At 42.4% G+C, this 23,956-nt stretch overlaps 1 protein-coding gene across 1 annotated transcript in view; it reads left to right on the top strand.

Annotated features, from left to right (window-relative positions):
* LOC114666327 (latent-transforming growth factor beta-binding protein 2-like) overlaps positions 1 to 14,586 on the top strand; it is a 418,209-nt gene extending 403,623 nt beyond the window's left edge. Inside the window, exons 31-38 of the mRNA XM_051919743.1 lie at positions 2,899 to 3,099; positions 4,481 to 4,567; positions 5,268 to 5,396; positions 7,767 to 7,907; positions 8,281 to 8,445; positions 8,774 to 9,013; positions 9,387 to 9,536; positions 12,686 to 14,586. Of these exons, the coding sequence (XP_051775703.1) occupies positions 2,899 to 3,099; positions 4,481 to 4,567; positions 5,268 to 5,396; positions 7,767 to 7,907; positions 8,281 to 8,445; positions 8,774 to 9,013; positions 9,387 to 9,536; positions 12,686 to 12,852 (1,280 nt within the window). The 3' untranslated portion in view covers positions 12,853 to 14,586. The remainder of the gene's footprint in view (positions 1 to 2,898; positions 3,100 to 4,480; positions 4,568 to 5,267; positions 5,397 to 7,766; positions 7,908 to 8,280; positions 8,446 to 8,773; positions 9,014 to 9,386; positions 9,537 to 12,685) is intronic.
* The last annotated feature ends 9,370 nt before the right edge of the window (positions 14,587 to 23,956 follow it).

Genomic DNA, 23,956 nt, shown 5'->3' with positions numbered 1-23,956 from the left:
AAAATTTGGTCAAAAGCTGACTACTCTGATATGAACCCTTGTTCTGGTGATACACAGTACATGAAAACCACATTTTTGATTTTCCTCTGTTTCATCCTTTCATACTAACCCTAATCCTCCTCTCTTTCTAATTTCTACTGTCTAACAACCTAATGACCAAACGTAATTGTTGTGCCATGCAAACTATTGCTCAGTATTTTTGTTTCCTCACCTTAACAGATGCCATAGCCATAAAAACTATTAAGTGTATTATACAATTGGTTATCCTGGAACAAAGGTGATATTATAACATATTAAATGAATGTAGGTCCTCGTCCACAGAAGGTGATATAATCAGATGTCAAATATCTTTTGTCTTCAAGATAAGAGGAGGTTGGCAGACTCAATAACGTGCAGACATTAACTCACTCGTTGTTTAAGGACATCATTCATTTCCATAATTCTGTTAGCCATTTAACACAAACATTCTTGACAACATTGAATTTCTACAAAATTGCTGTCATGCATGGAGGTTGTTTGCTTTTTTTCGCAGTCAACTGATTAGAGGTGGCTGCTTTAATTCTACCAAATAACTTCTAGCAAGGTAGGATCACATGGCTGATGAATGGGGCAGCGTCATGTGCTTCTGTAAGTAAGAAAATGAAATGCGTCTCGGTATAAGCAGGGCACCGCAAGAGATTAACCCCACAGATTGAGAGTCTGGAAATCAGTTAACAATAGCAATGCAATAAACATCAGTCACCACTGCAGCTTGGTCTTGAAAGACGCGCTTGTGGGCCTAAAACTGTCGAATTACAAGCCTACTCTGCCATCTTCTGGTCGTTGATTTTATTACATGTAAATCTGGCATTTTCAATGTTCATTTCTTTGCTTACCTACAACCCCAAATTTGATAAAACTGCTGTTGTTACTTTCTTACTTTCATTTACTTGTATTATTTTAAATTGTTTTACTAGTGTCGTGGGAGTGCATTGACTTCCCCATATTGTTTTAGAAATTTGTTGATCTCTCAACCTGATCATGGCCAGTTCTCAGTCTGTACATTCCTCCCTTTAGTTTTCTTCCCCCTCATCCCAAAAATGTGTATGTTAGGTTTATTCTCTTATCTGCAGTGGTCTATTACTTTTGGTTCCTGCCTCATGTCCGATGTCTCCGGTTGTCTGAGATTGTAAAAATGAATTAAATATGTTGTAGTCTTCATTAGTATTGCTTCCTTGAAAAATAAATACACACACCCCATCATCACTCTGATTTAATAGTATGGAAATATCTTTGGCATGTGCCTTTTACAAACAAAGTAAAGCTGTAGTTAATTTTACTCTTTAGTTTTGTGAAAATAAAGAAATAGTGATATTGCACTTACTATCTGTTTGATCAAAACTTCTACAGCCTACCTTTTGTAAAAGACACCTGAAGGAGGATGGTGACCAGTGACATCTGGCCTCAGCTCACCAAGAACCTGTAATGTAAAACATGAATTCTCTAAACAATGGATGGAATTAAAATTGGTGGCCAATAAACAAAATAAGCAGAATCGTTCTTTCCTTTAAGCCAAGGGCCATCAGATAGATTTTACCTGAGGCCAAATTCTCCCCGAGCAAGCCCTGACATAACTCTACCCACACCTCACACACACTTTAACAGGCACACATCCTCATTCCTCCATGACATTCTCATCTAATCAGCTATCCAATCACATTACACACATTAAGTCAGTTCAAATCTGTCAAAATTGATATCATTTCAGTATTATTATTATTCCATACAAGGAATCTTAATCATTTCATTGAATGTTTTGTCAAGAAATTTCAGAGTAGTTGAACCCAATCACATCACTTCTACTGATAAACTTGAAACTAATATTCAAAATTCACATAACTCATCAAAATATGTTAGCTAGGAAAAATGCCTCCATCAAAATGCTTTAAGAGGAAGACAGAAATAGAGAATGTCAATGACAAATGGTGTAAAAAGTATATCTTTTATATCAGTGTTCCAAAATACACAGCTGATCTCTCTGGTCCACAATGTAGCAGTTGCTATCATAACAGAGTCCACCGTTGGGTGCCACCATCTTCAGAGGCACGATGCCTGAGCACCTACCCCTTTGCTCCAAGTGCGACTCTCTAGCCATTGGAAGCCCTTGTACTCTCCTGCCTGTGAGGTGCTGACTTTACAAGCAAAGCCATAATCGCGGAGTTATTCATTTTAACCTTTAAGGCGTAAACTAAGGCGAGGCCAAAGTGGCAAACGTGGAGTAATTTGTTTGATTTTGTTATGAATCCTGTCTGCACATAACTTATTTTAAAGATACCTAACTCTTATAGATTCTACATAATTTTAATATAATTTTAAAAATGTGCTGGAAGATGGCTTTGGAGCAGAGGGTTTGACCTACAGATCGCTAATTGATGATCCTGGCTCTAAAGTGTTACAAGCTCAAGCAAACCCCGTGCCATCTTTGTTTTCGCTTCAGACATCATTTTGAGTTCACAATTGTATCTCGGCTCTTGCAGTGTTATTCACACCGGAGTTTGTAATCTGTACATTTACTAAGCCACTCTACTCCCAAACATACCTGAATAGTGCAAAAGTATCAAGAAAAGAGGCCACTTCAGATAAGAAATCAGCAAGAATCAAACAGAAACTCTCCTGAAGCAGCAGAGCCTTATTTAGGGGCCTGTGAATGAACTAAAGCTTAGCCCGAAAACACGGCCATGATCACTGTAACTAGGAATGTGAAGCAGCATAAAAGATCATAAATCATATTTAACCCCAGTATCATATGGTGTCTCTCTGATGGGGGTAAGCTCTTTGTAAAGCTTTTTCCATTGTTTGCATTGTTTCTTCATAACACACCTGTTTCTTTATGCTGTGCACTTTCTTTTGGGTGTATAGAAGAGCCCAAAATTCCCAAAATACCTGGTGCACCCCCAGCAGGAGAAGAAGAGAGAAAGGAGTGCTACTACAATCTGAACGACCCCAGCTTCTGTGACAGCGTCCTGTCAGGAAACACCACCAAGCAAGAATGCTGCTGCACTGTGGGTGAAGGCTGGGGAGACAACTGTGAGACACACCTGTGCCCCATTGTGGGAGGTGGTGAGTATACAGTAGACTGATGATCCTTCAGCATTTAAGAGTTTTACACATCTAAAAAGGAATGTCAGGGAGTGGTGTGATTAGAAGGTAAGTCCTTCTTTATGACAGTGAATGAACATCTTAAAGAGTGTTTGGTAAGGTTAACAAGGTCAATGGAGTAATTGTTTCAGAAAGCATCAGGAGCTTTCCTACTGCAGGAACTTTTGTGTTCAGGAACCAATGAGCTCCTGTCCGATGTAGTGGTTGTGGATACTTGTGGTTACTGGATACTTTTCGCACTACAGGACCTGAAACTTTTATGCAATATATGTGATGTGCAAACAAGAGTGATACGGTACAAAGTGAGGCATATTTGGGAATTCATGGAGAAGCACACATATCTTATTTCTTCAGTATGATTGCAAGTTCATAGGGGAGGTCATTGCTTTGATGCAGTCCACAAGGGAGGCAGTTGTGAAGAGTGATGCTCCAAGGTCCAAACTAGCAGCTGATGTGTACAATGTTGCCAGTGCTTGTGATCAACCAATCAGCACAATTCATTACCTGAGCCCCACTCGTGATAGTTCCTGGTTGATTGAAAAATACTGTATACAGTATACCCTGGAGTAGGAGCTACAAAAAAAAGGACCAGGAGCTACCTACCTTTGATGGGAATGCCACAAAAGTCCCCAGTTCCTGAGAAAAGTTAATGCTGTGGGAAAGAGCCCATGGACAGCTTTCTCTCTTGAGAATATTACTTCACCATTTGGCACTGTGTTGAAAGCCTTCGCGGAGAGCAATCATGAGGCTTGGCTTTTACTTGATCACTGGAGTGGTCTTGAGGTTTCTCTTGGGCATGCCCACCAGCCAGAATATTAGAAATGTGTCTGTAACACAGCACAAATGTGTGCCCATGAGTGTTCCCTGCAGTGAAATGGTATCCTTTCTTGTGGTATCAATACATCTATATATCCTAGTGACGCCCCCCCAGGAAAATCACATTAAAGAAAAAGGGTGGCTGGATTCTACATAATTTTAATATAATTTTAAAAATGTGCTGGAAGATGGCTTTGGAGCAGAGGGTTTGACCTACAGATCGCTAATTGATGATCCTGGCTCTAAAGTGTTACAAGCTGAAGCAAACCCTGTGCCATCTTTGTTTTCGCTTCAGACATCATTTTGAGTTCACAATTGTATCTCTTGTATATTTTTATTACAATTCAAAGTTACTATACTTAAAGTGATGCTTAGAGTCATCAGAGTTAAAATAAAACATTTTCCTAGTTGCTGTTTTCAGTACCTCAAACACTATGCAGATGTCACTGTAGACAACTAGACAAGATCAGATTTAGCACAATGGTTTAAATTTAAAATGTTATCATGTTGTTTGTTTTTTCCATAGCCGAATACAATGAACTTTGCCCAAAAGGGAACGGTTTCCTTGCTGTGGATGGCAGTGCCTTTGGCTTAACACATCCACTGTACAGCGGTGAGTCTATGACATGTCTCAAAAATGCAGACTTCATACAGCAACCCCTTGTCATTTTTGGTTTGCATGTTTATTGACACTCTTCAGTTTCTATGAATGGGTGACAAGGTGGTGACAAGCAGCTAACTCTGACTTGCAAGGACTAGACTTTTATTCACGGTCAGGGGAATCCATGGAGTTTGCATGTTTTCTCCATGTCAGCACTGGTGTCGTCCAACTTGCCAATGATGTAGATGGACAGTAGATTGGTGACTGAATTGGTTCTGTATTAGTGTTAGCGGAAGTGTGTCCGTGAGTGGGACCCATACTGCCAGAATATCATGCAGTCTTCTGTAACCTTGAATTAGAAGAAGCGAGTTTGGAAATGAATGAGTGAATGTTTTTACATTAAGCTGCCTCTGCCATTTATCAACCCAGTTTAGAATTGCATCCAGGACTATTTAAGGTTTGGTCACCATCAAGGTGTCTGCTGATCCACCTATCAATAGCTACGTTGCTCACAGCATCGCCAGACTTTTTTTTCAGGATGTAGACAGATTAGATCAGACATCCTGATGGCCGTGGAGGTTTTTCTATCTGTAAATCTGTTTGTTGTTTGCTACTTTAAATCCTTGCTGTGCCTATAAACCATTTGTTTAGCTGATAGTTTTGCCCGTTTTTTTTTTTGCTCTTCTTTCTTTTCTCACCCATTACAATATAGATGCTGATGAATGCTTCCTTTTTGGATCTGAGATTTGTAAAAATGGAGTGTGCATAAACACAGTCCCAAGATACAGGTGCATCTGTCGTGATGGATTTTACTATGATACAGTTCATTTGGAGTGTGTGGGTAAGTAGTCCACAGTGCGGAAATGAGCACCACTGTAACTCATCTAATGGAGCCGAGATACCAGACTGGGCCACTTTGAAAAGGGATGTGGTTTAGACACACTGGCAGCAAATAAGGGCCAATTCCTGTGAAGAATAAATTAGCAAAGAACACTACTTCAGAAGACCAGTGTCCGTATTTATCAAGCATCTCAGTGCAGGAAAACGGTCCTAAAGGGCTCACAAATCTCAGATGCAAATTTGGTCTTACTCATAGGAGCAAGATAATAGAATGTTATCAATTTACCTAATTTAGGAAACTACTCTTAACTTGAACAGGATTTTGGAGAGCTTTTGAGCTGGTATAACTTGCTAGGAGCTTCCAGAAGAAAGCGTTCAGGCACAGATCGGCACACACATTTCTTTTGGAATGTTTTGGAAATGCTGGACAACAATGAACTCATAAAAAGATAGATCTGACAGAGATGGAATAATATTTGTAGCGTGTGATCACTTCATCTACACCGAGAAGACATGTCCTGTCAGCCGAAATGAAAGTGTTGCTCATGTTAATTTTTTAGCCACGGGGAAAATGAAACTATGCAAAAGCTATAATTTTGGGTATCACCCAATCAACCATTGCTCGAATTTTGTACCTTTACAACGTGTGAGGTAATATGCAGATTAACACATTTCCCCAGCACTCCACATGATGTACTGTTCCAGAAAGCTGTATTCATGCAAACTGCTGGTTTTCCTGGATTTGCGGGTGTAATTGTCAGCATGTACATAAAGATCATTGTCTTGCGTTTGGATGAGTACGACTATAAAACGCACAGTACCAACACACAGGTGCTCATGCATACACAATGTATTCTAGTAGCCAGTATATTACCCTGAACATAAGCAAGGCTGGATGGGGTGAGTGACACTGAAATGTCACAGACGTACACTGAGCTCTGCATTCTATGGACCTTTTGAACATTTCGTGTATACTTTACAGGCCTGGGAGGGCACAAGAAGACAGGCAGATACTCCCAGGGCACTGGATAAATAGACCCTCGCTGAAGATAAAGGGGGATCATAGAAAGAGGCACAACACGCAGCTCAGGAAGACAATCGGAAACACTGGAAGAGTGAACACAGCTTCTTAAACAACGGCAGAATAGCTATGGCTAGTTTCAGTAAATGTTATTTTATAAGGTGTTTCCTGTGGCCAGGAAGGCGATTCTTATGGAAGTACGACTGTAGATCATTAATATTGTTAATAGTCACGCCCATTATCAGGTCTAAGTCTCATTTGGTGTGTGTTTCTCTGCCTTTCCAATGTCGGTGCTCATTACAGTATTATTTGTGACAGTAACAGTGCACTGCACGTTACACTTGACTTGAGCGTTCCTAGTTTTCATCCTCTTTCTCTGTACGTTTAGCATTCGTTTGCTCAAAGGTTGATGTGCTTGCTGCTTCCTGAGCCCACTTCTTCTCTTCTTCTGTCAGCATCTTTTCACGTTAAAACTGATTAAGTCGGTGTTTGTGTTGCAATTACTTAGTATGATTTCCTTAATTTTTCACTTAAGCTGACACTTAAGTCTTCAATCTGCCTCAAGAATGATTTAAGATATGAAGAGAAAGTGACGGTGAAGGTGGTAGGGAATGAGAACGGCGCCCGTACGCATACACCGCACGGTCATCCTGCTGCCCAGAATTGATTGTACAATAACATAAAATAAAAATAAAAAGAGGAATAACCTTGGATAGTAGACGACACGTAGTATATGTGAACCAAATTTCACGTCAATAGTTCAAACGTTTTGCGAGCTACAGGCGATTTAAATGATTTACAGGTGATTTATATGATTTAAAATCCTGGACAGACAAACAAATGGTATATATATATACTGTATATACGGTAGCATATTATATATAAAGATGTTGTTGCTAAGTGGCCCAGTTCAATGCATGATTCTGTAATACTTCATGAGAGTGGGATAAAGCTTTTATTTGAATGTAATCACATCCCTATGAATATTATTATTATTATTATCAAGTTTGTAATGAAGTCTTATTGTTAGTATCAGGAATCATGATTTCCCAGGAAACTACAAAACGCCTTCATCAGTGCCATTATATCTAACGTCACTCATTCTCAAACATCAGCTCTTAGTTCTCAGGCGTAGGACACTTCATAACATTTTTTCATATCACACTCTGGGGTAGAACAAATTTTATCTTAGGCTTTTAGTGCAATTCCTGGAAATAATTCTGAGATGCTTAGCAGAAGCAGTTACATGCATTTGTGTAGAATGGTGACAGTAGTCTTCAGAATTGTGATACATAAACTTCATTATTATATTATACACTAAGTGATTTTTGCCCTTTTTTTTTTATGGAGACAATAATGAGTGCGAGCATGAGGACGTCTGCGAGGATGGGGAGTGTGTCAATACACCCGGTTCATATAACTGCTTCTGCAGTCCTCCTCTTATTCTGGATGTAACTAGGAGACGATGTGTCAACTCCAGCTTTACCACAGGTACTGCACTCCATGTACAAATCTGACATTTTATCCCTGCGCACTCTGTGACAGACGCACTTTAACGGTGCTCCACTACCTGTCAACTAGATGAAGATTTTGTGTAGCTCTGCACTTTAATGATATCCAGCATGCCATTTGGTGTTCACATTCTCAAACACTGCAGAATGAGAAGGGTCCCAATGATTGTCATCAAGGGGGCCAATTAGAGTGGCAGTTACTTTTAAGGTTGTTCTTCAGTGTGTTCCTGTGTTCTTCTGTACTTTGTCAGAAGCTTTAATGCCAGCAGAAAATGGCACAGTTAAGAGACATGTTGAATGGTTAATATAAGAGCCATACCTTTTGAATACCAGAGTATTCTATTCTTTAACAGACTTGGAAGGAACCATACATCTGGACATCTGCTGGAAGGAGCTGATTGACGGATACGTGTGCTCGGCCCCCCAACTGCAAAGACAGACCACGTTTACAGAATGCTGCTGCATGTATGGTGTGGCCTGGAGTAATAACTGTGCCCTCTGTCCCACACCGACCTCAGGTGAGAAAATCTGAGAATAAACCTTAGACTTTATGTGCAGGTGTCACTTATTTCTTATTGAATCCTGGACCCTGTAATTTATTTACAGTAAAAAAGTAATTTATATAATTTAAATCTTTCAATGCCATCTTGTTATGGGTAGGATTTGCTGAAAATGTATTTGACTCAATGGTGTTCTGTGGTGCTAATTTCAAAATAACCCTTAAAGAAGCGATAAATTCTGTCTATTAAATACGACAAAGTAATACAAATGTATTGCTTCACGTATGTGCTGTACAATCAATAAATACTTTAAATGCATGTATATTTTTTTGTGTAATTTTTCCAGAGGAATATGCAATGGTATGTAATCGAGCAGTGGATGGCCTAAGAGAGCGGCCCGGCTATGAATACGGACCAGATATCCCTTTTTATGGCTACAATGTGAATGAACCAGCATACGGACCACCCGAACTGCATACTGGACCTTTCTATCCTGCCAGACACCCTGACCGTGAATATTCTTCCCCCAGAGTGCCCAGCGGTCACCCCAGACAATACAATCCTCCACTGATAAACACCTTTCCTGGTAAGCATTCGTTATCGACTGTTCTCTGCGCTCCAAAGACTTTTGTTCACACACGACGGTGCCAGAATGGCAGTGAATGTACAGACACAGCTGGTTGTCTGCCTTGAAAACTGAGCACAAGGCCTTGACCAGTGGCCTCTCCTTGATCTGCACAATACTAAATGTTACTGCTCAACGTCTTGGCTGTGAAATCATTTATAATGAAAACTGCATTTCTTTTCAAAACTTTATGATAGTTAAAACTGTGCAAAAATCCTTGTATGATGATGGATTCTGTGTGTTTATCTTAACGTTAACACCCTCTGTGTTAAGAACCAGTAAATCCTGGTTACAAAACGCACATTTTAGAAGACTCTTCTGTTTTACTGTGCAGATCGATATGATGGATTTGAAGGATTGCAGGCAGAAGAATGTGGGATTTTAAATGGCTGTGACAATGGCCGCTGCGTCAGAGTGCGTGAAGGGTACACTTGTGACTGCTTTGATGGATATGAACTTGACTTGACTAAAATGGCTTGTCTTGGTAAGTTTCATTTTTTCTCTTGCATAGTTGGGGAGACACAGCATTTTGCCAACTGAAAGTACTTCTATTGAGAATTCATGGGGGTGTAGTGCTGTCCAGGGCTGATGAAACAAAGGTGCTGCACTCTGGGAGATAAAAGCCATCAACACCTCTGTTGATTGTGTCACCACCTCCAGCTGTACATTCAGTGTGCTTATTGGTAAAGTTAACCGACTATCAGCTGCTTGAGCCCATCACCAGCCTCCGTGCTGTTCACAGTCATGAGGGCTTTAAATTAAATGAACACTATGAATGGAATCCCACTTCCATGAATCATCAGCCACTGGTGCAAGGAACTACCAGGAGATTCATGAAAAGCATCACATCTCAGAAGATGGTAGAAAGAAGTGCTGTGGGCATTGGGACAGCCTGTTCCATATCCCACCTATTTGTCCTCTGCAGTGTTTTTGGCACTTAAGAAACCTTCTAGGTAAAAGTTAGAGCTTTAGTCCAAATAAATGAGATAGGCTACCTTTATTTATTTTAGACGTTCAGCATTTACTCAACCCCCATGACATATAACACAAAGACCACACAAACATAGATACATTAAGAATTTAAACAGAATAAGAAATACAAACCTTACAAATATAGCATAACATTAAACCTAGGAATATTTATGTGATTGGAGAAGAAGGTCCCCAGTGTTCAGAACATACATGGGTCAAGATTTGATTTTCTCGGGCCTTGCTCGTGTCTAGAATAGCTTTAACTTACTCCCATGTATTCATGGAATTTGTATAAGGTCTGTTTCTTAGAGCTAAGCTGTAGTGCAGGTTTTGTAGACCAGACTGATGGTTCACACCAAACAATATCAGCCTGTTCAGAATAGGCAGATACCTGTCCGCTCCATGTTAATTTAAGTCTGAGATTATGATTCTCTCTCTCGGAAAAGAGTGGATTGCTCTCTCCAAGTGTCATTAGTAGAAGAGTTAAAGTATTTCAGGATCTTGTTCTTGAGTAATAGAAACAGGAAACACAAGACTGATATGTGAAATGCAGGGGTGGCAACTGTTCTGCAGGTGGTATAGCAATTCATGGTAGTGAAGCCAGAGAGGAGTCTGATGACAAAACTCTTACGTTTACTGGGGTGGTCTACATCCCTGTTCTCACCTGTGGTTGTATGAGCTGTGGGCAATGGCCACAAGTACAAGTGGGAGAAATTAGGTTTATTTGCAGGGTGGCTGGGCTGACACTCCCATGACAGGGTGAGAAGCTTGGCAATTCAGGAGACACTCAGAAGAGTCACTGCACTTCCGGATCGAGAGGAACTAGTCGAGGTGGGTTAGGCATGGTGAAAGCATGCTCTCCAGGCAACTCTCTCTAGAGCTGTCCAAGGCATGTCCCTCAGGTGGAGACCCTGCAGCAGACCCAGGACACTCTGGAGGGATTCTATCTCTTGGCTGTCTTGGGAGTTCCTCAGAATGAGCTTGAATCAGTAGCTGGGAACATGGAAGTCTCGGGCTGATCTGTTTGGCCTGCTGCACTGTGATCCTCACCAGGAAAAGCAGTTTCGGAGATGTAATGAGATGAAATATATGTCTAGATATAGGAGTTAACCTGTTGTATGCTGTGATCATAACCAAGTACTAATTGTCAACAGACAATGGATCAATTACCATATCCTCACAAATATTGAGAGTGAAGAAGTGATTCACAAATCTCTGAGTCTCTTCTTATATGTAATCACATCTGAGTCTCGGTCGAGGAGATAGAGGCATGGACAAATAATCAGAGAAGAAACAACAAAGGTGCATTAATTTATAATTAAAAAATGTAATAAAGTAAATGAGACACTTAGACAACATGGAAATTAAGAATCTCAAAATTCAGAAAAGTCCCATTTAATAAGACCTGTTGGGCACAATGCCACTTTATATTATAAGGATTGAGATTCAACTACTGGAACACAGTAAGAAATATGTGGCTGTAAAAGTATTCAACAAAGAGTGATGTGGTACAAGCCCTAGGATTCTCAAGGTTTTTTATTATTATTATTATTATTTTACAATAAAATATGACCTGGGCTTAGAATAAGGCCACAGTCCCCTCCGTGCGTCAAGAAGGGAGCTAAAGGAGATTGGCATCAAGAAGAGCATCTGGCCCTGAAAGATTCCATTTAAATGCCACCATGATGGGAGTCACAAAGCATGGGTGGGGTACAGTCCATAGTATCCCGTGGGTATCTCTGTCTACCTACAACAAACAGAACGTTCAGGAACCTGCTGAGGCACAGGCAGAGGGAACTCATTTTATGATCTGGAGAGGCCAGTTTGGTGGCCAAGAAAATGAAGGTGAGGTAGTGAGTAAGAGTTGTGAAGGAGATAGTACAAGAACTGCGACTTGCATGCGCACTTCACCAGAAGACACACACACACGGACACCTGGACGCACACAGGGATTTTATTAAAGAGGATAAATTGTCAACCATTGTAAACTACGAGTACCATAAATTACGTTGATAAGATGAGACATTCATTAAAGTTGTAAATTATTGGTAAATTATTGATCTCAAGAAGACAGAATGTACAATTATTGATCAAAAGAAAGGAATAATGCAGGTGTAGTTAGATAAGTTGCTTTACAGGTAAGGGCCCTTTGTGGTTTGTAACTTAGTTAGTTCCTTTATATTTCATCGTAGTTTGTCTGAGCAAAATAAACTTATAATAGTGACAGTCTTCAGTTTTAAAAAATTATGATTTTATCTTCCAGGACACTTGGCAACATCTCCGAGCACCTGCTACCATCCATCTTTGCTTACACTCACTTACACACATACTGTACACTTACTCATACTGGATCAGTTTAACATGACATGACGTTCATGTTTTTGGGGTGAGTGATGAATTTGCTTGAAGAAATTGAAAACTGCACACCAGCAGCATTTGAATGAACGGCCCCGGAGCTCTAATGCAGCAGGACGCTCCATCCTTGGTAGTTTACAATTGCTGAAGATGTGACCTTTCTCTAAATTGCATGTCTTTTTTTGTTTGATTTTGACTACATTACGTCTCCTTTCATTTTCTGTGTCATTTCAAAGGCCTAACATTATTTTTTGAAAGGTCACTAGTAAATGGAATCCCATGTAACTGCCTGACTGCTCTTTTCAGACATAAATGAATGTAAAGACATCAGCGACCGCATTCCACTCTGCAAGAATGGCAAGTGTGAGAATACAGAGGGCTCCTACCGATGCGAGTGTCTGCCGGGATTCGTCGCCTCTGCTCATCCAGATCAGTGCATTCCCAGCCCACCAAAGCCGGGAGCAGAGCAGTGAAGTGCTGGACGGGCGCCTGATCTCAGTTTAGAGACACAACTGGAAACCCACAGACTGACAGGAAGTGAAGGGGAAGAATCAGCAAAGCACTTGAAGGTCACTACATGTACATGCAGACCATTTATTACATGCAATGTGTAAGACTGCGCTTTAGAAGGGATGTTTTGTTAAAAACCGGAGTGAAAAAACAAAAAAGGTAGATCTGTACAAATTCTAGAGGCACCGTTTGCTGTGACTGTGCATACGAGTTAGACTGCTGCCAAATACAGAACAAACAAGTCTCATTTAATATATTTGTTACTGTTAATCAAAGCAAACATTAAATTATTTCCCGAAAAAGAAAAACGTAAAGCCGGCATGAACTTTGATGTAAAGCTCTTTGTGAGTCACGACTGGACAGGATTTGAATGATGTGTGTGCAGCTTGTGTGTTAACTGAGCAGCTGAAAGTCGGGTAGGATAAAAGGAAGGCTAAAACATAAAACGTTTTGTCCAGCAAGCACTGCCCACCATTTAAAGCCCCTAGAAGATGTGCTTCTGCTAAAGTAAAGAAAATAAAGAAACTAACAGCCAAACCACAAAACAATTGCGGCTCCCAGATCCTGTGCAGTGCATTCCTGTGGGCAGAAATGGTAAGAGAATTGCAGCGATACTCGACCTCCGTCCTCACAACTGTAAGTTTGGAGAAGCAAAACAAAAATCTCAATGCTGTGTACAGAGTCTGTATTTTATTTTTAAAGGTTTTGTTTTTCTGTATTTTGATATAGACCAATTGAATCTTAACCATTCCATGTTGTTCCTTTTAAATCAAAATGCAGGTTAGGGCTGTTTTGTTTGATATGCAACATGTAAGTGCATCGTATTTTATTTTAGTTTATTTTTTTTACTTATGTAAATGGTTGCTTTAACATATGTGTTGCTTAAACAAAATGTGCTTTTACTTTGTGCTGTAGAAATATAAAATATCCTGCCCTGTGGAGCAGACCACAGTACTTGCTAAAAGGGAGTTGCTGTCCAGACCTCTCGGCCATTTCTTGGCAGGCACACCACTTGTATTTTTGAACAGAGACAATTAGGCGCTCGTCATTTGATCATAAACTCGGTCACGAAGGGTCCAGATACGCCAACAAGGTCACGGCTATGAGAGCAGGGCGCAGCTCTGCAAGAAATCTGGTTCTGGAGGCAAAGAATCACATATAGTCAATCAACGTTACAGCCTGTGGACAGCCACCATGATGTAAAAAAGAAAAAAATGGGAGAAATGACGGTGTGTGTGTGTGTGTGCGTCATAAAACGAGCAGTGGGACTCTCAACCCCATCTTTTTTTCTGTTCACATTTACTTTGAAGACGCTTCTTTCATGTTACTGAAAATCCTGTGTTAATTGTGAGGTTCTGTCAGGCTGTCCTGAGAAGACATGTGCCACCCCGAAGGCAGGCTGTCATCTGTTCACAGTCCAAGTCACCAGCACAGCTTTAAAATGACTTCCTTCAAATTTACCCCATGGATATTTTCACCTTGCTAAAGCAGTAAGAAGTTTATCATCTTTTGCCAACTCTAAAAATGGAAAGGAAAAAATATTAAAGGTGTGCTGGCTCCATCTGCCTTATTTATGAACAGTTGCCTTTATGAAGTTAGAAGTTGTGGGCAGGAGTTTCCCCTAAATGCCTTCACGTCTCCCTTGAGGTGCACAGTAGCCATTCTTTGTCATCAAAATAAAGATTCTTGATTTTCCAGTTCTGTTTCTCTGTTTGATTTCCAAAGGCAGAAGGGGGAACTCAATTGTCTGTGAGAGGCTTGCTGATTTCAGGCTGCTTAGCCAAATCCAGCAGTACGAGAGGAACTTCAGATCAGCAATAAAGGGCAGGCGACCACACTGCGGACCTTCAGTTTGTGTAATCCACACTCAAGGCTTTACTGGTCAAGGCCAAGTCCTCTGCCCATAAGAAATGAAACTACTGACAGCTGTCATCAGCCTTTATCAAATTATGGGGTCTACATACATTCTCTTAATCCAGTTTAGGGTCAAAGTCTATTTTTACTGGAACCAAGCCTGGCATCAGTCCATCACACTTTTATATATTTTGCACCTCTAAAGGCAGAACTGTCATTTTGAATCATGGTTCCTGAGCAGAAAGGTGCTATGTGGGTACAATATCCTTGTGATTTTTATCAACATGTTACCTAGAAGGATGAGCTTTATATTTAACTTGAAGTGGTAGAACCAAAGAGCTGCACTGCCGGTAAGACCACTGAGGTGTGAAACCTGTGATGTGCCAAAGTGAACAGGAGTGACATTAAACCCAAACTGACTAGAAGCGGAAGGACATCTGACAGTGCCAGTAAGTAGGATTCTCCTCATATACTAACCAAGATGGGAGTGTTGTCTGTGTTTATGTTTTGCATTCAGCATTTGATCATCTGGAGACGACCTCCTCTTAGTGCGTGTTTACAGCTACAAGACTGTCCGTCAGGTTAAGCGTTGTTGCAGTGAGTATCTGACCTGTGAACTGGCAGCAGATCAAGACGAGCTGTGGACTCGGACTGATTGCTGTTGTGGTGTGCATCCTGGAGCTGGCAAAGGGGAACAATGTTGCGTCCAAACTTAAAGCCGTCTCATTTGGGGGTATTCCACAAAGCACGCTGAGAAAGTAAGCCTTGCTTAAAATGAGACACTGGCCTTATCAGAGCCTGTTGTTTCAGTTCCACCAAAGAGGATCACGACAAGTCAAATTTGGCAACAAGGCAACTGACCATCCTGTCTTAGCCTAGTAGGCTAAAGATGAAACCTAGAGGAGTGAGGTGGATTGAGAGTTCACGAAACACCAGATCAACGAGAAACAAAAACATCAGAGAAACGTTCTAGTTTTTTTTTTTAAAATAATGTTGTAGAATTCTCATGGAAATTGTCTTACCGTTTTGTATTGAACATGTAAGACATTATCCATCCCGCTATATCCTAACTAGAGGGTCACGGGGGTCTGCTGGAGCCAAACTCAGCCAACACAGGGCGCAAGGCAGGAGTAAGACATTATAACCGGAACTATTGGTTGAAAATACAAGATGTTTAAATTCTGTCATCCATTACCACCTTTTTTGTCAGTGACAGGACGGTTTAGCACATCTAATGCTGCTGTGGTCTTAAGTTACACTATCAGTTAAACTAATATGATGTTTGTTGCAAAATGGTAAAACATAACAACAATAAGAGTTGAGTTCTTGTGTAGCCTAAAATCATACAAGGAACGCCTCAATGAGATTTAATAGGCCCTGTTGTTTGACAGGCCCTCACGCCTTGACTCTCTAAGAAGACAAGAAAAATAAAGCCTTACAGGGGGAAAAAATGGAAGAAATCTTAGGAAGTTCAATTTAGACAGAGTGCAGTGGGTGTCAAAAATGGGGTAAAGACAACACACAAAACAGAACACAAGTAATCCTCTTCACGGAGCTCGATGTCCAGTCTGTCACTGCCAGCTCAGAACTACAACACCACAACACAAGCGCTCCTCACCAACTCTCAAAGCAAAACTCACTAAACACAGAGCTGTCACATAAAAGGATATAGAATTGTTAAAACATCAGAAACGAAGCTGAAACTAATTACCATACATGAAAAACAAGAATAACTGCCCATCAACAAATCGTAGAATCCCAGCCAGATTGTAGTAAACGAGTCAGACAAGCCAGACACAGTCAGAGACCTGGAAAACTCGGGAAACAAGAATTAGTAATATATCACATTCAAATTATTATGCCATTCATCCCCATTGCCTTTTTCAGAAGGAGATAAAAGGAAAAATATAGCAATAATAATAGGGGGGGAAAATAAATAAAAAAAGTTTCAAACATGTGTTTCATAATGTTAAAATTGTCTGTTATAAAGAGCCCCAATTCTAAGTCACTAAAGTGGTGCACTTCAGGACCTTCTAGGATCAACATCAGTGTGCCGCTGTCCTCACATACTACCAGAGCTTTTACACCATCAGCACAAAAAAGGATCAGAAGGAAAGCCATCCATCCATTGTCTCCCGCTTATCCGAGGTCGGGTCGCGGGGGCAGCAGCTTGAGTAGAGATGCCCAGACTTCTCTCTCCCCGGCCACGTCTTCTAGCTCTTCCGGGAGAATCCCGAGGCGTTCCCAGGCCAGCCGGGAGACAGTCCCTCCGGCGTGTCCTTGGTTTTCCCCGGGGCCTTCTCCCGGTTGGACGTGCCCGGAACACCTCACCAGGGAAGCGTCCAGGAGGCATCCTGATCAGATGCCCGAGCCACCTCATCTGACTCCTCTCGATGCGGAGGAGCAGCAGCTCTACTCTGAGCCCCTCCCGGATGACTGAGCTTCTCACCCTATCTTTAAGGGAGAGCCCAGACACCCTGCGGAGGAAACTCATTTCAGCCGCTTGTATTCGCGATCTCGTTCTTTCGGTCACTACCCACAGCTCATGACCATACGTGAGGGTAGGAACATAGATCGACTGGTAAATTGAGAGCTTTGCCATATGGCTCAGCTCCTTTTGCACCACGACAGACCAATGCAGAGCCCGCATCACTGCGGACGCCGCAACCATCCGTCTGTCGATCTCACACTCCATTCTTCCCTCACTCGTGAACAAGACCCCGAGATACTTGAACTCCTCCACTTGGGGCAGGATCTCGCTCCCAACCCTGAGAGGGCAGTCCACCCTTTTCCGGCTGAGGACCATGGTCTCGGATTTGGAGGTGCTGATTCCCATCCCAGCCGCTTCACACTCAGCTGCAAACCAATCCAGAGAGAGCTGAAGATCACGGCCTGATGAAGCAAACAGGACAACATCATCTGCAAAAAGCAGTGACCCAATCCTGAGTCCACCAAACTGGACCCCCTCAACACCTTGGCTGCGCCTAGAAATGCTGTCCATAAAAGTTATGAACAGAATCGGTGACAAAGGGCAGCCCTGGTGGAGTCCAACTCTCACTGGAAACGGGTTCGACTTACTGCCAGCAATGCGGACCAAGCTATGACACCGGTTGTACAGGGACCGAACAGCCCTTATCAGGGGGGCCGGTACCCCATACTCTCGGAGTACCCCCCCACAGGATCCCCCGAGGGACACGGTCGAACGCCTTTTCCAAGTCCACAAAACACATGTAGACTGGTTGGGCAAACTCCCATGCACCTTCCAGGACCCTGCCAAGGGTGTAGAGCTGGTCCACTGTTCCGCGGCCAGGACAAAAACCACACTGTTCCTCCTAAATCCGAGGTTCGACTATCCGACGGACCCTCCTCTCCAGGACCCCCAAATAGACTTTTCCAGGGAGGCTGAGGAGTGTGATCCCTCTGTAGTTGGAACACACCCTCCGGTCCCCTTTCTTAAAGAGGGGGACCACCACCCCAGTCTGCCAATCCAGAGGCACTGTCCCTGATGTCCATGCGATGTTGCAGAGACGTGTCAACCAAGACAGTCCTACAACATCCAGAGCCTTGAGGAACTCCAGGCGTATCTCATTTTTTTGACCACCTCGGTGACCTCAGTCCCAGAGATGGGGGAGCCCACCTCCAAGTCCCCAGGCTCTGCTTCCTCATTGGAAGGCATGTTAGTGGGATTGAGGAGGTCTTTGAAGTACTCCCCCCACCGACCCAAAACGTCCTGAGTCGAGGTCAGCAGCGCACCATCCCCACCATACACAGTGTTGACACTGCACTGTTTCCCCCTCATGAGATGCCGGACGGTGGACCAGAATCTCCTCGAAGCCATCCGAAAGTCATTCTCCATGGCCTCCCCAAACTCCTCCCATGCCCGAGTTTTTGCCTCAACAACCACCAAAGCCGCATTCCGCTTGGCCTGCCGGTACCTATTAGCTGCCTCCAGAGTCCCACAGGATAAAAGGATCCTGTAGGACTCCTTCAGCTTGATGGCATCCCTCACCACCGGTGTCCACCAACGGGTTCAGGGATTGCCGCCATGACAGGCACCGACCACCTTACGGCCACAGTTCCGGTCAGCTGACTCAACAATAGAGGCACGGAACATGGCCCATTCAGTCTCAATGTCCCCCACCTCCCTCGGAACGTGGTCGAAGTTCTGCCAGAGGTGGGAGTTGAATCTACTTCTGACAGGGGGCTCTGCCAGACGTTCCCAGCAGACCCTCACAACACGTTTGGGCCTACCAGGCCTGACCGGCATCCTCCCCCACCATCGAAGCCAACTCACCACCAGGTGGTGATCAGTTGACAGCTCCGCCCCTCTCTTCACCCGAGTGTCCAAGACATGTGGCCGCAAGTCCGACGACACGACCACAAAGTCGATCATTGAACTGAGGCCTAGGGTGTCCTGGTGCCAAGTGCACATATGAACACCCCTATGCTTGAACATGGTGTTCGTTATGGACAATCCGTGACGAGCACAGAAGTCCAATAACAAAACACCGCTAGGGTTCAGATCGGGGGGGCCATTCCTCCCAATCATGCCCTTCCAGGTCTCACTGTCATTGCCCACGTGAGCACTGAAGTCTCCCAGCAGAACGAGGGAGTCCCCAAAAGGTATGCCCTCTAGCACCCCCTCCAGGGACTCCAAAAAGTGTGGGTACTCCAGATTGCTGTTCGGCGCATACGCACAAACAACAGTTAGGATCCATCCCCCCACCTGAAGGCAGAGGGAGGCTAACCTCTCGTCCACCGGGGTAAACCCCAATGTACACGCTCCAAGTCAGGGGGCAATAAGTATGCCCACACCCGCTCGGCGCCTCTCACCGGGGGCAACTCCAGAGTGGTACAGAGTCCAGCCCCTCTCAAGGAGATTGGTTCCAGAGTCCAAGCTGTGCTTCGAGGTGAGTCCGACTATATCTAGCTGGAACCTCTCAACCTCACGCACAAGCTCAGGCTCCTTCCCCTTCAGAGAGGTGACATTCCACATCCCAAAAGCCAGCTTCTGTAGCCGAGGATTGGACCACCAAGGTCCCCGCCTTCGGCCACCACCCAACTCACACTGCACCCGACCTCCTTGGCCCCTCCTATAGGTGGTTGCATTTTACATTGTAAAATAATAAAGTTAACATACATTAATAGATTCAATTACATACCTCAATAATGAAATGTATTTGACAGTCCATATTGTGTTTTTCTCCACTAGTAAAACGTTAAAACTAAAAATACTCTAATTGATGATGTAGTAGTAAAACAGAAACCCTTGTTATAAACTTTGTGAAGTCAGGTCTGGTTCGTGATGATGATTATCATACAGATGTTGGTGGTTACATTCCACACCTACAAAGTCAATTTATTTTCAAGAATCCTGTGAGATCATCCATAGTGTATCTGGTACTTGAAAATCCAAAGGATGAGGAAGCTTGGATTATCCCTAACAAATAGTTCAAATACAGCACGGACCTATTGGCATTTCCTGACAATCAATTACAAAACAAATAACTTTATACTGTATGCGATCAGATGAGGCCATACATTAAGAAGTCAACTCACCACTGCAAATGCTGTTTGAATCAATTTGATTTTTGGGGGGGGCGAGTCTGTGTAAAATGTATTTATCCAATGTCATGTCAGTGTCACTAAGTAATGTTATTTAGACTCCATAGGCACAACAGACTGCACCCATGTGTGAATAATGGCAGCACCAAACTAAATGTTCTGTCGTATTGCGCAATGTGACATTCTGATGAGGGCGAACTAATCAGCCGGAGTGACAGTGGGATCACAGAAGCTCCTAAGTTTACATACCCTGGCAGAATTTGTGAAATATCAGTCATTGTTTAGGAAAATGCAAGTAATCATGCAGAAAGCTTTCCTCCTTATAATTAGGGAGTGTGACAGGTGAAGCAATTTCTTATCACATAATTGTGTGTCCTTTTTAAATCATAATGATAACTGAAATCACCCGAATGGGTCGTACATCCCCTTGAATGTTGGGGCTGATAACACAAACAGGTTCAAATTAAGGGCAAATAAGGGAGAGTGTCCAAACCGGTAACTTCTTTGATTGTAGTCAGTGTCTTTGTATAAATAGTCAATTTGAATTCATGCAGAGCTGCACTGACTTTACTGGATACCAAGCCATGGGGAAAGCAAAGAGCTGTCAAAGGACCAGCAAGAAAAGGATGTTGAATTGTATAAATCAGGAAAAGGATCTAAAAAGATATCCGGAGATCTGAAAATGCCTGTCACTAGTGTTCAGACTCTGATAAAAAAAAAAAAAGTGGGAAGGTAGGGGTTCTGTTGTTACCAAGCCACGGTCAGGTAGACCATCCAAGATTTCAGCCACATCTGCCAGGATCAGTTGTCGAGCTGCCAAAAAAAAGTCACAAACCACTTCAGCTGAGATACCAGCTTCTCTGCAAACAAGTAGTGTTGCTATTTCAAGATGCACAATAAGAAGGTACTTGAACTTAAATGGTCAGCACGGTTGAGTTGCAAACGCCTTTACTGTGCCAATTCCACAAAAACAGCCAGCTTGCAATATGCCAAACAGCATCTAAACAAGCCTCAAAACTTCTGGAACAAAGTCCTTTGGAGTGATGAGACCAAAATGGAAATTTATGGTCACAACCATAAACGCTATGTTTGGAAAGGACGCCTCAAGGCCTATGATTAAATGTATACCATACCTACTATGAAGCACGGAGGTGGATCTCTGATGTTCTGGGGGTTTATGAGCTGCAGCACCACAGGTAACTCAGTGAAAATTGCTGCATTCATCTTGTTACCGGAAAATATTGGAGGAAAACTTGCATTCATCAGGCCGGAAGCTGCGCATGGATCTTCCAACATGACAATGATCCAAAACACAAGGCCAAGTCAACCCTTCAGTGGGTACAGCAGAAAAAAATGAAGGTGATGGAGGGGCCATCACAGTCTCCTGACCTCAATATCATTGAGCCACTTTGGGAATATGTCTAACGTGTAGTTCATGCAAGACAACCAAAGGATTTATGGGAAATGGAGGCTTTTCGCCAAGAAGAATGAGCATCTCTACCACCGGAGAAAATCAAGGGCCTCATCCACAACTATCACAAAAGACTGCACGCCATCATTGATGCTAAAGGGAGCAGTAAACAGTAATAAGAACTAAGGGTATGCAAGCTTTTCAACAGGGACCATCTCATTGTTTTCCTTTTTTTATTAGATTTTGTTTAATGGTTGTGCTATTTTGTGATACCTTATAGTTCAACTTGGACTCCATTACAGTAATCCCTCCTCCATCGCGGGGGTTGCGTTCCAGAGCCACCCGCGAAATAAGAAAATCTGCGAAGTAGAAACCATATGTTTATATGGTTATTTTTATATTGTCATGCTTGGGTCACAGATTTGCGCAGAAACACAGGAGGTTGTAGAGAGACAGGAACGTTATTCAAACACTGCAAACAAACATTTGTCTCTTTTTCAAAAGTTTAAACTGTGCTCCATGACAAGACAGAGATGACAGTTCCGTCTCACAATTAAAAGAATGCAAACATATCTTCCTCTTCAAAGGAGTGCATGTCAGGAGCAGATCATGTCAGAGAGATAGAGAAAAGCAAACAAATCAATAGGGCTGTTTGCTTTTAACTATGCGAAGCACCGCGGCACAAAGCTGTTGCAGCTCACACCCCCTCCGTCAGGAGCAGACAAAGAGAGAGAGATAGAGAGAGAGACAGAGTTTGTTTTTCAATCAAAAATCAATACGTGCCCTTCGAGCTTTTAAGTATGTGAAGCACCGTGCAGCTTGTCGTTTCAGGAAGCAGCTGCACAAAAGATAGCAACGTGAAGATAATCTTTCAGCATTTTTAGAGGAGCGTCCGTATCGTCTAGGTGTGCGAACAGCCCCCCTGCTCAATCCCCCTACGTCAGGATCAGAGAAAGTCAGCGCAAGAGAGAGAGAAAAGTAAGCTGGGTAGCTTCTCAGCCATCTGCCAATAGCGTCCCTTGTATGAAATCAACTGGGCAAACCAACTGAGGAAGCATGTACCAGAAATTAAAAGACCCATTGTCCGCAGAAATCCGCGATATATATTTAAATATGCTTACATATAAAATCCGCGATGGAGTGAAGCCGCGAAAGGCGAAGCGCGATATAGCGAGGGATTACTGTAAACGTAAATGAAATGTGTTTTGCCTGATCAGTCATCTTTTCTTTAAAGTACACGTTACAAATTTTGCCAGGGTATGTAAACCTATAGACACAACTTTGCATATACATTTATATTCTAGTAATTGTGAAGTATGTTCTTGTGTATCATTTTCAATTACTGCCAAATGTGCTTCATACTGCTGATGAATATTTGCTAAGCATTTCAAGCATGATGTTCACAAACTAATATGTGTCGATTTTTTTAACATGAATAATGCCAGTAATATTTAAATAAGCAATGCCCAAATTCAGAATCGTAATGTACTTAGACACTGGCCTGCTATAGATTGCCTCGCAGCCTTCCTCACTTTCTTTACAGCAAACACATTTTTGTTACTCCTTGATCAACTGCTGAAATGAGCTCCTCTGTCCCTGTTTCATGTTCTTCTGTTTTAAGACAATTAAATGAAACTCTTAACTTTTCAAAGATGTCCCATAATGCACCATACATCACAACAGTTTAAAGTCACAGGTACTCAATCTGTTGATATTGTGCCTTCCTCCGTGGTTTTTAAGCCCTGATAAATGTCATCGACAATTGGTTCTTGGAGCTACTTAAATCTCACAAGTGCACACATAATCGTGGATTGGTGAAGCCCACCTTCCCACTTGGTGCTTATAGAACCAACTAGGCCTCAATGGGAAAACAAAGCTTATTCAAGCAGGGCTTAGTCAGTGATTTCATAAACGCTCTTCGTGGAGTACCCTGGAGGTCTATATTGATAAAAGGAATACTCTTAATGTAATACATAAGATAAAAAACATTCTAAAAGAGGTCAACCATAAAACATAAACATAGCAACTGTCACGATTTGAAACAAAGTGCAGCACTGTAATGAATCAGTTGTTTAATTTTCAATATTAAATGTCTCACTGCGTTGTGAAAAAAAATAAAAAAGACTGCCTTGTCCATCTAACCATTACTTAATCTTCAATATCGGCAATGCTGTTAGTGAAGTGCACATTGTAAGATGACGTGACGTTCTTCCATGCTGAATTACATCGGAGTACTG

The sequence above is a fragment of the Erpetoichthys calabaricus genome, chromosome 16, assembly GCF_900747795.2.
Source record: "Erpetoichthys calabaricus chromosome 16, fErpCal1.3, whole genome shotgun sequence".
In the NCBI taxonomy this organism is placed as follows: domain Eukaryota; kingdom Metazoa; phylum Chordata; class Cladistia; order Polypteriformes; family Polypteridae; genus Erpetoichthys; species Erpetoichthys calabaricus.
The sequence above is the reverse complement of the archived record's forward strand: the minus strand, read 5'-3'. Positions and strand labels throughout refer to the sequence as shown.